We start from the raw sequence: 15,313 nt of genomic DNA on the forward strand, positions 1-15,313 counted from the left end.
GCAGTTTAACCGCGTCTAGCTATGGTAACAGGACTATCACCAGGAACGCAAATAAAGCCGGACATGAAAACCAAGTGAAATTTGATATGAGGCAAAGCATAATAACTGGCGGTCTCAGTTTAATATTATGGTACCGAGAAAGTCCGGGAATGTGATCCCCTGATATCAAAAAATTGTTTTCGTTCCCTGTCGAGTATTATTCAAATCAACTTTTTCATTTGCTCGCCAAATTTAATCGCACTTATGGTTCGCATATTTTTTATCAAACAGAAGCAACACAGAAGGGGATCCCGTGGTTTTTGTTATAACACAGAAAATTCTTGAAACATTTAAAGCCTTTTCCAGCCAGTCATTGGAGAATCTTGTCGTTGTTTGTCTCGATACTAAAATATTATTTACGTTTCGGCCCTGAAGACTCAAGGTTATGTTTTCACACACATTAAATTTCGTGGCATAAAGTCTCGTTTGCAAGTAATTATTCATGTGACATCGGAAATTAGGTGAACTTAGAATTTTTACCCGTAGGGTAGCGTTTTTGTTCACAGCTAATCGATGGAAATTTTGAAATAGTGAAATGTGAGATTGGAGAGTATTAAATAGGTTTAGTGATGAATTTTCGCGGCATTTTTTTGTTACTCATTCTGCTTGGAACCCAAGGAGAAACTATTACAGCACTGTCTAGTAATTGGAAAACTGTAACTGAAGTCGTTATATTTCACAATGCTTCGAATAGGCACATTCGTAACATTGTACAAAGAGCAGAATCCTTGTTCCTTGCCAACAGACCGAGGAGCAAAATTATTCTTCAGCAGGAAGCTTCAAAGGTTTATGTAAATCCATTGCCCTTTGACAGCCGCAAGATAGAGCTCAGTCAAGTTGGTGCCAGTGGAGGATCTCTTTCTCAGATCAGGAATATCTCATTGCAGATTCTGGGTGCCATTTTTGTGGACATCAATAGTGATGCCCTTTATGCTTCGTCACTTTTGGAGGAATTGGCTATCCCGACCATTGGAATCTTTCAAAGCGAGGGACAACCAAGATCACAGGTATACCGTGATAGCTAGCAGTTAGACGATTTCCTTAACATTTGTGGATAATCTTAAATTTATCAACAAATCAAGGATCTCATTCATTACGACACCTTAGAGAACGTGAGATAAAACGTAAATCAGTCCTGATTAAAACTTTCTTCCTAACAGTGAAAAATTCATGTTTTCTCGACGAACATTTCAAATGACCGATTTTTTTTTTGACATCTTTTTGTTTATTTTGAAGGATCCAACCTAAGTAAAATTAAAGTCAAAGGCTTCATTTCAAAAGAACTGACATGTTGACCAAGCATCGCATTTAGTTTTATTTACTTTTTTATTTTTTTTGGTTCCTGTGATTATGCAACCGGATTAACATACTCAAGTAAAGCAACAAATCACTTTATCTTTATGTTCAATTTGTCTTTTTTTTTTTTTTTTTGTTAAGCTAGAAACTGTTACGAAAGCTTTCCCTTGACCTGATATTATTGATGGATGAAGGTAACTGCAATGCAAATTGGCGAAGAATTGTGTCACTCGATGAGTCCTTTCTCTTGCAATCCTTTTCCCCTCAATTAAAACAAGTTTTCCCTAGAGAATTTTCCAAGGAAAGGCTGGCATCCTTTCTTTCTGTTTCCATTTCATTTTGTCTGGTTTTGGACGTATTTTTTCCCTGAAAACTTTCGTGTTAATTGTAACGAATCAAAGATATGCAAATCCACTGCATTTAAATCTGGTTGACTTTTTCAGTCCCTATCAGGTGACTTGCTTCACCGCTCAGATTCTCGAATGAGTCTCTGCAAAATTAAGAAGAAATATTCCATTACGTACTTATTGGCGTTTTCTTCGGATCAGTCGTCATGAAGGAATAGCGGTATAAAAAATATCACATGGTTTGGAGCAGTCTTGTTATTCAATCAACACATGTAAATTTTCATTAAAGAAGTTCAAAAACAGTAATTTTTTGCCCTGCCTAGTTTTCGTTTTGCATCTACATGTTTTTTTTTAACGATTATTCGGTATTTTTTCTTTAATCTTGAGTTTCAATGCTCTTTTCATAGATATGAATCTATCCGTTGTTGCTAATTATCATAATTAGTACTGTGTCGCTAAAAAAGATATATGTTATTCACCAGACGGGAGGTCCGTATTGGGAAAAACTGTGCCCGAGGTCTTGGATACCGCCCGAGGCCTCAGGCGGTACTCAAGACCTCAGTCACACTTTTTCCCAATACGCACCGACCACTGCTGGTGAATAACATTTTTATTTATTTCTAACACTTAACGAGATGATTGCCTAAAGAACCCGAATGATTTAGGGCTATAACTAAGGTTTCATTGCGGTCCTCCACAAACTTGAAAATTTTTTAGCGAGTGGATGATAAAGAAAACAGACATTATTCAAATTAAAGAGAAAGCTTTCACTGAAACATTTTTATTTATAAAGGTGACTTAAAAGGCTTCCGAGAAAACTTGGAAACATGTTTTGATAAGTAACTGTTACGATGTGACACCTGTCAATTGAAGAGGAGAAAAGCGCACGTACGCGTTTGAATAAAGAACAGTACTGGTATGACAAACACACATGAGTTTAAAAATGACCATAAGACGATCTTCTCGTAAAAAAAAAAAAAAAAAAAAAAACACTCAAAGATCTTACGGAAAGTGTTGTTTATTTCCAACGACGGTTAATCTTCGAAGATTTACCTCTGTTCTGTTTTAAAACGTCACGGAAAGTAAATTAATGCAATGCAAATAAGTGTTTTAGAGTTGTTTGTTTTCTGCAACGTCTTTATTCCACCGAAAAGCTGAATTCAGTGAGACTCTTTCCAGCTAGAAACAAGGAGAGTAAATGCGACTTTTATTTATCGAATTCCTTCAGTCCTGTTGTGAAATTTACTGTAGAAATATCCAAATTCAAGGGTCTTACAAAGAATGGGCGAAAGTGTATTTATAGGCCAAAAGAACTCTAACTTCGCTCAACGTTTCACAAACGAAAAAATTGTTATGGAGAATTCAGATATTCATGAATGAGAGTCACATTGTTTAACGTATATTAATTGCTAACTGCAACTACCTCTCGTTTCAACTTTCTGAGTTACTTTTTGCGAAGGATTATTAAATAACAACTTGTTTTAAGGCTGCGTTTCAATCTTTCTAAGAACAAATTTAGTACCACAAAAATTAACTCGAAATCAAATTTTGCGGAAAAACTAAAGTGATTTAAGAGCGAGAGAGAAGAGAGAATTAATGTTATTTGTCGCCAAAAGGTCGTGACCGAAGTATTTGCTTAAAAATTCTACCCAGCTGGCAAAACGAGAAATATTTGTGAAAAATTGAAACGAATCTTGAGATGTTCTGCTACGAGACTCAACGCGCAACGGATACCGCCTGCTGTGAGTGGGCCGGATGGGAGAATACTGCCCTCTCTCGGAACCAATCAGATCTCAGGATTTATAGAACACTGCCTGCTCACGAGCTGAGAAAGAAATAAACGTTGATACCAAGTGTGACCAGTTGAATGACTGTAAAAATTTGTAACATTTGCTAAATTTTCATTTCCATTTTTTTTATAAGGAGAGTTCTGCCGACTTTACAAGAGTTACGTTGCCGTCAGTCAAGTATTATGCTCAGATTGTTTGGAAACTCATGAAAAAGACGGAACGACGCAGCCTTTGCTTGGTGTTGTCTGCCGATTCCGATGGACAAGAACTTGCGGACTCAATGACCCAAGTGGCAGAAGAGGAGAAATGGTTTATTAAACATATATTTTGGCTCTCCGAGAATAATAGGCCGTCAATGATAAATATATCAGATTCTGTAATATCTCTTGAAAGCGACATTGTAGTGGTGCACAGTAGAAATGAAGGCAACGAAGCTTTGCTAGGACTGCTGACAAAACACAACACTTCGCACTCTCTATGGGTTGTTACTGATGTTACAATGTATGGGTTATCAAATGATTACATACTTCCAGATGGGTTGATAAAAATCAGCGCCAGGAGCGAGAATATTGATTCTACCTTTTACTCAGATGCCATTTACGATGGCCTTCTCCTCTGTCAAACTGCATTGGAAAAGGCCCTTGGAATAGACTCACATCAGACCACTGAGGATGTTTGTTACGATGAAAGAGGAGATATTGGGAGTATTTTTCATAGGTAGGTTGTGCTGCTCAAAAAAAGAGGAAAACTCCTTTACTTGAAATTTAGGATAGTCGTATACTTCTCGCCAGGCACGGACCAGAAAACTATTGATATCATATGGCAGTCTGCAGCCTTTCCCTACATCTGGTCATTTGGGAAAGCCGTAAAACTCAGGGATAAAAGCTATCTACACTACCGTATCAACGAACCCTTTTCATTCAATTAATTAATTGTTGTTTACACGTTACCATGTTCCCACCAATAGCGTAAGTCCAGTTTTCTACAACACTCAGTTGCTCGACTCGCTTTGACGAAGGGCTAACCCTCGAAACATTTAGGGACTTTAAGCAAACAACGACGGCCACGGCAAAGAGAACGTGGAAAAACAATAGATCTAATTGGCAGAACAATAGCCCAGTACGTGCGTTTTAAAACTTTGTACATTTCTTAGCCGTCCTTTGCAAAACAACAACGTGAATTCACCAAAATTTGCGTCGTCTGCCAAGCGAAACCGCGGCGGCAAATTATTTTAATTTACATTTGGAACTCAACGCTACTTTTATGCGTTATGTTGAGTTTGAGGTCTGGCGCCCTATGAGACGGTAAACACATGCAACCATTTTCGAAATTCTAACTAAAAGTAGAAACTCATTTTTTAATCGACGTCTTCCGTGGCGTTGCTGTCCTGACTGCTTAAAGTCCCTATTAGCTTTCGAAACTATTTGCGGGAACCAATTTACGTTATTGACTCAGTCAATAAAACCAAATGATCTTTGAATGCTGCTGAATTTAATATGATTGAGGAATTATGTGTCAAAGAGGTTGAGTTGTTTCCGAGACGAACATATTTACCTTCAACTGGAGGAGATTAAAGAGATATAGGCTGCATGAGATAGCAAAACGGAAAAGAAGTCATAGTAAGCTAAGAGGGAATTAGAATAGCCTAGAGGATATTTATGGACTGATTCCAAATAGAGAACGGCAAAATTTAAGCTTAATTTCAAATGTCACGACTGCTGTGAGGTTTTTTTTCTCCAACTTCTTGTCGCTGACGCTGTTTGCGGCCCTCATGTGCCTGAAATTATTTGGTCAATAGCTATTGTTACGATCAGTTTTTTTCCTTTTGCATGGTTTTGTTGCCTATCTTTGCATTTATTGCTATTCACTTGTTACTCCATTTGGCAAACTATGAATAATCAGCAATGAATTATGTAAAAAATGTAGGTTAATTACATAAGAAGCAAATGTCGAGTGTAGTTTTAGTTCGCAAAGGACGAAGTTCAATGTCGTTATCTGTCCAACTTAAATTTGGATCTTACTAATCGACTCTAGCGCTCTTTTTGTTGTCATCGGTCGTGGCAAGAAACAGCCCTGAAACCACTCAATATCAAGAATGTTTGCGGATTTATTAAATGTGTGTAAATGGTTGGGAATCCGCTTAAGTGTGAACGCCCATAAATCCGATAACCCTTAATTTCATGAAGCTGGAAACACTTATGGATCCGGGAAAATCTCCTCTAGTGTAAACCTAGTCTCAGTAGCTAGCAACTATTTTACGCTAGAACATCCCTCGAGCAAATTAATTTTATCTTATACGTTATTTTGTTACCTTTTGATATGCAAGGAACGTAAAAGAAACATTCCTTGAAGGTTTAAGCTCTCTGTTCGTGGAACCTTCACTCCACAAGAAATCAACGACGTCATTTGAAATATGGAACCTTCGAAGTGATGTAAATGGTGCAAAGCATTGGACCTTTGTCGGGCTGAGTACCCCAACTGGTTTTGCGCTTGACACCATTAAGGCCCCAAATGGGAACACTATCACACCTCCTGCTACACCAGTGACAAATGTGGTGCGAGTTCCTGTGATTGAGTACTCCCCTTGGGTCCAAATTGAGGATTTTCGCATAGATGGAAGAGGGAGTTACTACTGCATTGGAAGAGGGCAACTTTGCTACAAATATAATAACAGAAGCCGAGGCGAAAAGAGTATACTTTGTTGCTCAGGTATCTCCATCGATCTGCTTGTCATGATGCAGAACGAACTGGGGTTCCAGAGCGAGATTTACTTCACGCCAGATGGTAATTACGGTGACTTTGACGAGAACACGAATACGTGGAATGGAATCGTTCAAGAGGTGTTATCAGGACAGGCAGATTTCGCCATTGACATATCAATAAATTCCATAAGAGCAAAGTACCTTGACTTCGCTCCACCCTTTATCCACGTCGCCTTGAACATTTTAGTTTTGAAGGATTTGCGAGTTAATGAAGGTGAGCGAGGCTAATAAGGTTTCTTTTTCTCATGATGTTCAGGAAAACAATCAAGGGAAGTCAAGGGTAGTTAAACATATTAGTGATAATAACGATAAAATCTCATCATCGTAGTGATGGTAGAAACAGTCGGCGAAAGCTTGGATTCTAAATTTTACTTTTTAGACAGCAGTTTAAGACCTCATTGGAACAGTTTGTAAGTCTACATACCGGTTTAATTTTCACTACAAGCTTCATTTTCATCAAATTACTTTACATTAAACTAATCCTTTTACCTGATCTTGAATTGACCTTAGCCGGAATACCTCAGGAAATTGAGACTCTGCACAGCACGTCGTTAAAGTTGAGTTGATAGGTCCAGTTAGGGGGAAACCTTCTGCCAAGGGGACTCGTTACAATCAATATCTGCCTCTGCGTATCATTTTTGTCAAGATCAAGTTTGGAAACACTTAATTTTTCCACGGACTGGACCTTTAAAACATCTCCACTTCAGCATCGGATAAATGAACAAAAAGAGACAGTACAACAGTTTTAAAAAATTATAATCAAAGAATTCCGGTACTTTGCTCTTGCATGGCACTTAGATTTAGAAACATGAGATCGAAACCGAGACCTTACGTTTAATTATTAAACCAATCAGAATGTGTGTATCTTTCAGCTTATTATATGGCAGCCCCTACATTATAGGTGAGAACCAATCAAAATGCGTTTACCATTTAGCTTACTGTCTAACCTGTTTTGTTACATAGAAATCCAGTGGAGCTCTTGGCTGGAGCCCTTTCAGTATGAACTATGGTTCTTCATACTTGGATTTATTAATGTCATTTTACTTGTGACCTGGTGGATTGACAGAAAGAGTCCGTATGGACATTATCGACGAGTAGATAGCGGCGATGATGGTTTCACACTGTTAGGTATTATATTCATAATTTGTTGTTGTTGTTTTTTTTACCCTGTGTTTCCAAACCAACTTTAAACTTATTCTTGTTCCTGAGCCTCCCTCAGTATTTTCGCTCCACTTACATCAGCTGAGGACTTCTCAACGTTGAAATTCTTTGTTATTTGCTACGTGGGGTTTCCCATGTACATGAATCATGATAAAATTGCCCGTGGCCAACAATTTTTCAAGTGACATTTACCCAATAGTAATCACTCTTTTCTTTTATTTATTGTTTTACCCGTTTTTTCGTCTTTTTTCTTGACTCTATTCATTTTGGAGATTGTCTATCTCATCAAACGGTATTTTGTGATCTCATCCATTTTTGAGGTTTTTAGTATTTTACAGCAAAAGACTACGTTGATATTGCAACGAAACGCCTTTAAATGGCCGTATAGAAAGACTTTAACACCCTTTATTCAAATTGTTTCAAATGGAAGGACCACATAACACAAATGTGGAAGTACAATTTCCTACAATGCCTTAACAGCAGGCATACAATGTTTTCATCTTGACGCTATTTTAGTATCATATAAAATCTTAGACATTGAATTTACACCACGTACCTTTAATCAACAGATTCTATGACATACGTATGGGGAGTTGCGTTCGGTAAAGACATTGGTGCTGAAAAGACACCTCATAGCAGTAGTGCACGATGTGTCTCTACATTCTACGCATTCTTTGCCTTGATTGTCGTCAACACTTACTGCGCAAATCTAATGGCTTTTTTAGTTCAAGAACAGTTTGTGCTTCCTATCAACGGAATAAGGGACGAAAAGGTAAATTCCCTGTGAATTCTCTGATCAATATCCAGTTCTAACAAAGATGGACAATGAACATTAAGGTGTCAAATTATGAATCAATGAAAAAATCTCAAAACATACTAATTTCAAAAAAGATTTGATTGAACGAGTGCTCAGCACTTAAAATTCAGTTACCCGAGTTCAACTCTCCCCACATCTTTTCACTATGTTCGTATTTGTTTTCCCTGAGTTGGGTAGCCTTATTGTTTGTGCATTGTACCCCGGTTCCAGAAGTCCGGGTTTAAGACCTCGTCAATTCAAAGTGTCGTATTCTTGAGGAGCATGATAGGAGGTAACCTTGGGTAGAGAGGCATCTCATCCAGGGGGAAGTAGTAGTACTCCTGGTCGCTTCATGCTATGTAAACCGGGATACGCTCCATCTGTATGGATCACTTGGCCAGACTTAAGTTTAGCAGTGTCCAGTGGCCCCTGACTTTTGTTCTTGGCGCCTCAGGAATCTTAGTTTTTTCATGAAAAGCATATGCTGGGCACTCTGGATTTAACAGTTTCAGAGCACTGGGCTCACTTCATTTAACTTTTTCTTAGAACACAGCCTTGCTTAACCTTACCGTGGCTGCGATACCAGCCCATTGTAGGTGGCGACCAGATAGTTCCTCGGGTTGCCTTGACAGTTTGTTAGTCACCTGCTATCAGGCCTGTGAAGAGGGTTACCGCTAAAGTGTATCTCCTAGCCTTTTCTTTATTTGTCACTTGTAACAGATACGACATCCGTCTCTCATGCCGCCCAATGGGTTCAAGCTTGGAGTCCAGGAAAATTCCCAAGAAGAGAGCTACTTTAAATTTCACAGCGAGGACATGTTCCGTGAAATTTATCGCGTCAACTTACAAGTCAATTTTGTAAAAAATTTCGCAGATGGCCTTGAAAAATTAAAAAACAGGTAAGGCAAATATAAGGGAGATAAGAATTGACGTTGGTACACAATGGAGAACCTTCTACAAAGCCACGAATCTGGACATATTTCAGCAGTAATTTTCCCAAGACACCTTCTTAGGCTTGTTGGTCGAAATTCTGCAGCTTTGGTATAACGTTTGGGCCAGTTGGTTATGATATCTTAAAAGGCCATTGAGCATAAAGATTGCAAATGGTCTTCACTTTTTTTTTAAATATTTAACTATTTGTCATGATTTCATTAGTTTTCAAAGATGGCAGTCCCTAGTGAAGGCTGTAAAAAGGTTTAAAGGCTGATAGTTTCGAAAGAAACTGTTTGGGGCTGCGTCGGTGGGAGTAACGAAATAATTTCTTTTCAGACTAATGAGCAACCAGGCACTTTTAAATGCGCTCGTACACGATGCAAAACGTGTCCTCTCATTCACAACACTGATAAAATATCGGGACCTAAACGATCCATTAAGATCACCGATCACTTCACGTGCACCTCCGCTAATGTAATCTATTGCATAACTTGCACTTATTGCAAAAAGATATACATCGGCGAAACAGGCAGAAGACTAGGTGACCGATTCCGAGAACACCTTCGAGACGTGGAAAGGAATGACAAGGACACATCGAAACCAGTCGCTAGACATTTTAATTTACCTAATCATTCTAAGCAACATATGGCAATCTGCGGTCTTTCCTTGCACTTAGGTGGCACGGAAAGCCGTAAAAATCTTGAACAAAAGCTCATTTTTCAAACCGGCAGTCTAAATCCCACAGGGATCAATGAACGCTTTTCATTCCACTAATTTATTCATGTTTTTCTCGTTGCCATGCACCCACCAATAACGTAGCTCCATTTTCTGCCTTTAAAAGCACACACAACCCACAATTCCTCTATTCGCTCCGACGAAGGGCTAACGCTCGAAACGTCAGCTTTTGTAATCATTACGGTGGCCAATTTACCATTTCAACTTTGTTGATATATCCAAATTATACGTAAAAAGGTTTCCCTGGATAAAACTGTCTAGTATTAAGATCACAAAATGGAAGGAAAATAAACAAAAGGTGGAGGGGATGGGGTTGGGGATGGGGTTGGGGGTGCAGGAGCTGGGGCGCAAATCCTGACTTGTCCCCGACATGGTCTCAGTATAGTTTTCCTTAAAAACGCCCAAAACATGGCACTGAAGTGAAAGGGTAAAGAGCATTCGTCAAACCCCAATCCCGCGTGAAGTTTGCCGCTCGTGCCATGAGGAAGACGGCAGATAAGTGAGACACACTAGTGAAATCAGGACAAAAATACAAACATAGGCGCAAGGAAAATTAAAGGAAACTATTGACCAAACAATTCCGAAAAAGATATGCAGTTTAAAGAAATTTAGAATGTCTCTTATTCTGTTTAATTCAAAGGGAAATTCATGGATTGGTCGGAGACTATCTTTCCCTGAGCCAGGTTGCTAATAACGACGTTAACTGTTCCTACAGTTTGGCTGGACCGAACTTTTTCAACTTTGGACTGGGACTAGCGCTGCCAAAGGCTTCACCATGGCTACACGATGTCAATCAAGCGGTTCTAAAACACCACGAAAATGGTACAATAGAAACTATAGAACGGCGATGGTTCAATAAAAAGACCTGCGATTTAAATCCATTCAAACAGCTTGAGATAATAAATCTGAGTGGTTTGTTCATGACAGTGGTCATTATTATCGCCTTCTGTATACTGGCCATTTTCGTGGAGTTTGGCATCGTCATTGCCATGATTAAGCTCGGCGACCGTCTCGGGGCAATAGGAAAGTTCATGAAGAGCTTCGTTTTGAACGTGAAGGAAGGAGAAGAAGCACATCTTCACATGCAATATTCGTTTATATTCAGACGCCAGCGAAAGGCAAGCTGGGATATTGCGGCTGCTAATGCGAGAGTTGCGAGAATCACAGGAGTGGAGCTTGGTTTTCATAACAACGAACACTGCTCCTCTCGAGAACAGTCACTGACATCACTGGGTCACGCGATTTCTGACATGAATGGCAATGGGAATATCACGACGAATGGAGTTTACCAAATGAACAGCTATGCACACACCAACGGGCACATTAGCCGTAATAGAACAAGAAAATTGAAAGAAACTGAAATGATGACAACTCTATAACATGAGCTTTAATGATTGTTTCTTCTAAACTGTACATTTTGCAAAGCTATCATATTTATTAACCTGTATCAAACAACGCTTGAGTTTTAGAAAGTCTAGTTCAACATGAAGCCACTCAATTTTGTTAATCTTGGCAAGGAAGGTCTCTATAAAGAGGAGCGTTTTCAATGCTTTAATATCACGGGCCGCCCACTTATACCTGCTCCTGACGTCAATTGGAACGCTTGTGTAAAGTAGAACCCAAATCACTGTTGCTCATTTATTTTAGCAGCAGAGCAAACGATAGGAGAAAAACTAAAATAGCTCTTGCTCCATGGGTTTGCCAACCCATGACCCATACTTCGATGATCTGAAATACGCGTACATCATCTGCTTCGCTTTTTGGAATTCGATCGCCATCTTTTTTGCTTCACTGTAAGTTTCAACGTTCACTAGGTCTTCACGACCGATCTTAGTACCGATCTCCTTGAAAGATGCATAAAGTGCGGCCTTACATATACGCGAAGGAGTGGGGCTGTTATTTGTGCGCGACATGCATGCTCCCGTTCTACCATCAGTGATCTCAGTCGTCGTGTCTCCAATTGACCAATTAATACTAAGATTATTAGTCTTTTCAGTTTCGCGTGGCGGGTCGTATGCTGTAACACGACCGAGCCACGGGTGATTCACGTAATATGGAGCCGGCAGCTGCGTGTTGAGGTCACTGTTGTGTTGAAGGCGGCAGCAAACTGCGCGCGATAAATGACCATGGTCGTACAAGTATCCAAGTGTTAGGGACGTAAGGTAAACTGGCTCGATGAAGTGACTAAGTAGTCCACCTTGAAGTCCAAGAACGTTCCAGCGACAAATCTTGTCACTACACGACATGGTGCGTAACCGTTTACCGCGTAAAAGCCCGTCCCATGTTTGAATACCATCTGATGGATCAATTGGAATGGTACCCTCGCCATCTTCGATCTTTGTGCGCAAAATGCCCTGTTGCTTGGTTGTAAATGTAGGATTATGCTCTTTGGAGTGCTCAGAGAGGTCAGTGTTGGGTTCTTCTCGGGGAGTAAACAAGGCACCATCACCACACGGAGCTGTGCTGATGTAAAGGTGAAATGATATACCTTCACGAACTTGAAGCTTGGCTGGCCCTTCTTTCGGGACAAAAATCGACTCATTTCCATCGCAGTAGCTGTTTAATTGTCTGTAAAAGAATCGCATCAGAGACCTACGAGCAACAATTTCAGCATGGGAATCGTTCACCACTTTTCCTTCCATACTCAGCCTTTCTCCAGTGACGCAACGGTTACCAGTTCCCACGGCAACAACTCGGCCAGAGTCTTCTGGGCTATTTTTCATAACGATGCATGCCACAACCTTTCTGCCAGCAAAATTAACGGATATGGAGGCTGCAATTTGCAGGAATGTATGAAGTGAAAGTGCGGCTATCAGATCAAAGTGCGTGCGAACTTTGCTCAAAACGCTTGCAGAAGGGTCAGTGATAGTCAAAGATCCCTCCTCGATACCTGTGTTCATATTGCGGCCCAATAATGTTCTCAAAGCAACGTCGGAGGCTTCGCGTCTTGCATCTTTTATGTTTCGTGCTTCTGCAGAAGGGAACAGCTTTCCGTTTATCTTGGCAGCAACCACAAATGCGCGACCTTGGCTGAGTGATTCGAAAGTCAGCTCCATTTTGTTTTTTTGCACGTACTCGTTCAGAGCACTAACAGGATTTTTGTTGATGGCGGAATAAGCGACACTAGAGAGCACTTCTGGAGGATTTTTTTCCGATCCATGGGATGATGCAGGTTGTGCCATTGGGTTACTCCTAGAGCTGTGCGCGAACTTTCCTAGAAGAGAGGGCCCAAAAAAACTCAACCCACTCCCTGCATGAGTCGGAGAAGTTTCCGCCTGCTGAAAGTGTTTCTTAATTCCCAATTGCACTTGTTCTTGCTCATCGGCAGTGGGAAATGCTCTTTTCTGGGCAGGCGCAGTGGAGCTGAGTTCAACTGGCTTAGAACCTTCGAATGTCAAAGAACTTACTTCTTGACGAACCTTCCACGTTGGCGGGTGTTCGTGCATCTTGTAAATCAAGCCCAACGACTGCAGTTTGTAAAGAGTTGGGTTGATCTCCTTCTTTCTGTGCAGACCAAATTTCTTGGCCAACTGGAGAGTTTCAAAAGACTTTCTTTCACGTTGCATAAATTCCAGTATCCCCGCTTCGAGATCACTTAACATTGAAGCTTGATTAGATGTACAAGCTACTGGGCTCTTGGTCGACGTTGGAACTGCCTGAGGTCCACGGCTGACCAGCTCATGAAAGCGTTCCGCGGAAGGGGGTAGAGGAATTCTACCCACTCCTTCAGTTAGTGAAATATTCGAAGAGTCTTGTAGAGACTTAGCAATAGCACGTTGTGTAGATGGTGGCTTTTTCTGTGGAGTTGATCCAGACGCAAACGAAACACTCAAAGGATGGGCCGCTTGAGGCTGTGTGCAGGGAACTGATCTGACATTGAATGACTCGTTTTGAGAACTTGTGGTTCCATCTTCCTGCGAAGCGTTGGTCTCTTCAAGATTCCCTTGGTTTAGTTTAGTATCAGCTGGGTTGACAAGAACAGAATTTGATGACATCTTTACAGCAACATTGGAGTTCAAGGGTGTTTGAACATCCAAGAACGATGGTGGGGAAAATCGTGATGCTGCTACTGGAGGTCGACTTGGTCGTGGGAATAAAGACGGCATCAGTGGAAGAGGTGGTCGAGACCTTGTGGAGTGCAGATTTGGGTGTGACGTAGGGGAGACGGTTGGCCTGACTGCCATGACGACTGGAGCTGGTTTCCTAGAGCACTGTGACATCAATGCGTTGTAGAAATGAGCCGAGGGAGGTGGAGGGGGACCTCCTGCCAACGATGTGCTTCCTTTTTGGCTTGATAGAGGATCAGATTTAGACTGCCTGGGTTGGAGAGATTCACTTTGGTTTGTGATAGAAGGAAGAGGCTCACTCTGACTGGTTGCAGGACTGGTGGTGGACTGTTCCTGATTTGCTTCCACTCCCTTTTCAAATTCATCTGATTCATAGTCTGGCACCAGTGTCCCTAATGGTGGTATATCTTCAGCTGCTTCATCACCATCCTTGCCTTCCTCAGTTGTTTCTGCAATTCTCCACATAGGGGGCATTTGCAGGATTCGTATGATCCTTTCCTCTTGTTCCAATAGATTGATACACTTGATTGTTCTTTTTTCAGTGGCAGAGATGGAAATACTGTGCAAAATATCACTAAGAGTACACGGATGTGGTTTGCTCTGAATTACCTTTAAAATCTGCTTTTGAAGAGTACTGATTTCTCTATCTCCTGACTGTAGTGGAGTCTGTGCTTTTTGTTGATTACCAGTAGATGGAATTTCTCTAGGACCAATTTTCTCTCCTGGCGTCTTCTTATCTATTACCCCAGTGTTGAGAGACTCTTTGCCACTTTTTCCCTCTTTTGAGGCACCTAATGAAAATGAAAAGAAAAAACATGTGATGTTGTCACCATTTTGATCACTCCACTTTTGGAAAAAAGTCTCACAATCTATTTTGGCAATCATTTTCAGCACAAAAACTAAACACAGATCTTCCTTTATGCAACAGTCTACATGCATCAACAAAGAAGGAGTAGGGGCAGTTGCCATATTAGAACCTAACAAGACACTTGTCACATTCCTGATCATAGCATTAAGCAAGATACTTGTCTCATTTAAATCACCCCCCGTAATGCGTTAGCTAACCATAGGGTTCTGTTATGTGTGGAACCTAAAATCCGGGTTTTAATTCTGCATAAGGGACTCAGATGTTTTTTTCTAGCCCACCCTAGGGATTCAGATGGCAGGTATACCATTTCTTCTGTAGTGCACAGGGGTAATTCAGGGGTGATTCAGGAGTAATTCAGGGGTGATTCAAGGGTAATTCAGGGGTAATCCAGGTGCACTTCAGGTGCACAGGGGTAATTGTTTTCAAAATTACCTGTAAATTAGTCTTTTGTTAAATTCTGTCACCTTTCCATGTCTTCATGTTTTCTATTTATATGCAAATTTTATTATTTCAGACTTC

The 15,313-nt window shown here is 40.5% G+C and overlaps 2 protein-coding genes across 3 annotated transcripts in view; one reads left to right on the forward strand and one right to left on the reverse strand.

The window, feature by feature from the left end:
• On the forward strand, positions 1-11,737 carry LOC111329631 (glutamate receptor ionotropic, NMDA 1-like). The gene is made up of 7 exons (XM_022934375.2): positions 1-1,046; positions 3,606-4,189; positions 5,799-6,448; positions 7,198-7,362; positions 7,965-8,167; positions 8,912-9,090; positions 10,500-11,737. The coding sequence occupies exons 1-7, from the start codon at positions 609-611 to the stop codon at positions 11,236-11,238; spliced, it is 2,958 nt and encodes a 985-aa protein (XP_022790110.2). The 5' UTR covers positions 1-608; the 3' UTR covers positions 11,239-11,737.
• Positions 11,222-15,313, reverse strand: part of LOC111329600 (double-stranded RNA-specific editase Adar) — a 6,318-nt gene continuing 2,226 nt past the window's right edge. For both annotated transcript variants that reach the window (XM_088752632.1, XM_022934330.2), the window contains one exon: positions 11,222-14,717. In XM_088752632.1, the coding sequence (XP_088608758.1) occupies positions 11,533-14,717 (3,185 nt within the window). In that variant the 3' untranslated portion in view covers positions 11,222-11,532. The remainder of the gene's footprint in view (positions 14,718-15,313) is intronic.

This window comes from Stylophora pistillata, chromosome 3 (assembly GCF_964205215.1).
Source record: "Stylophora pistillata chromosome 3, jaStyPist1.2, whole genome shotgun sequence".
NCBI classification, from domain to species: Eukaryota; Metazoa; Cnidaria; class Anthozoa; order Scleractinia; family Pocilloporidae; genus Stylophora; species Stylophora pistillata.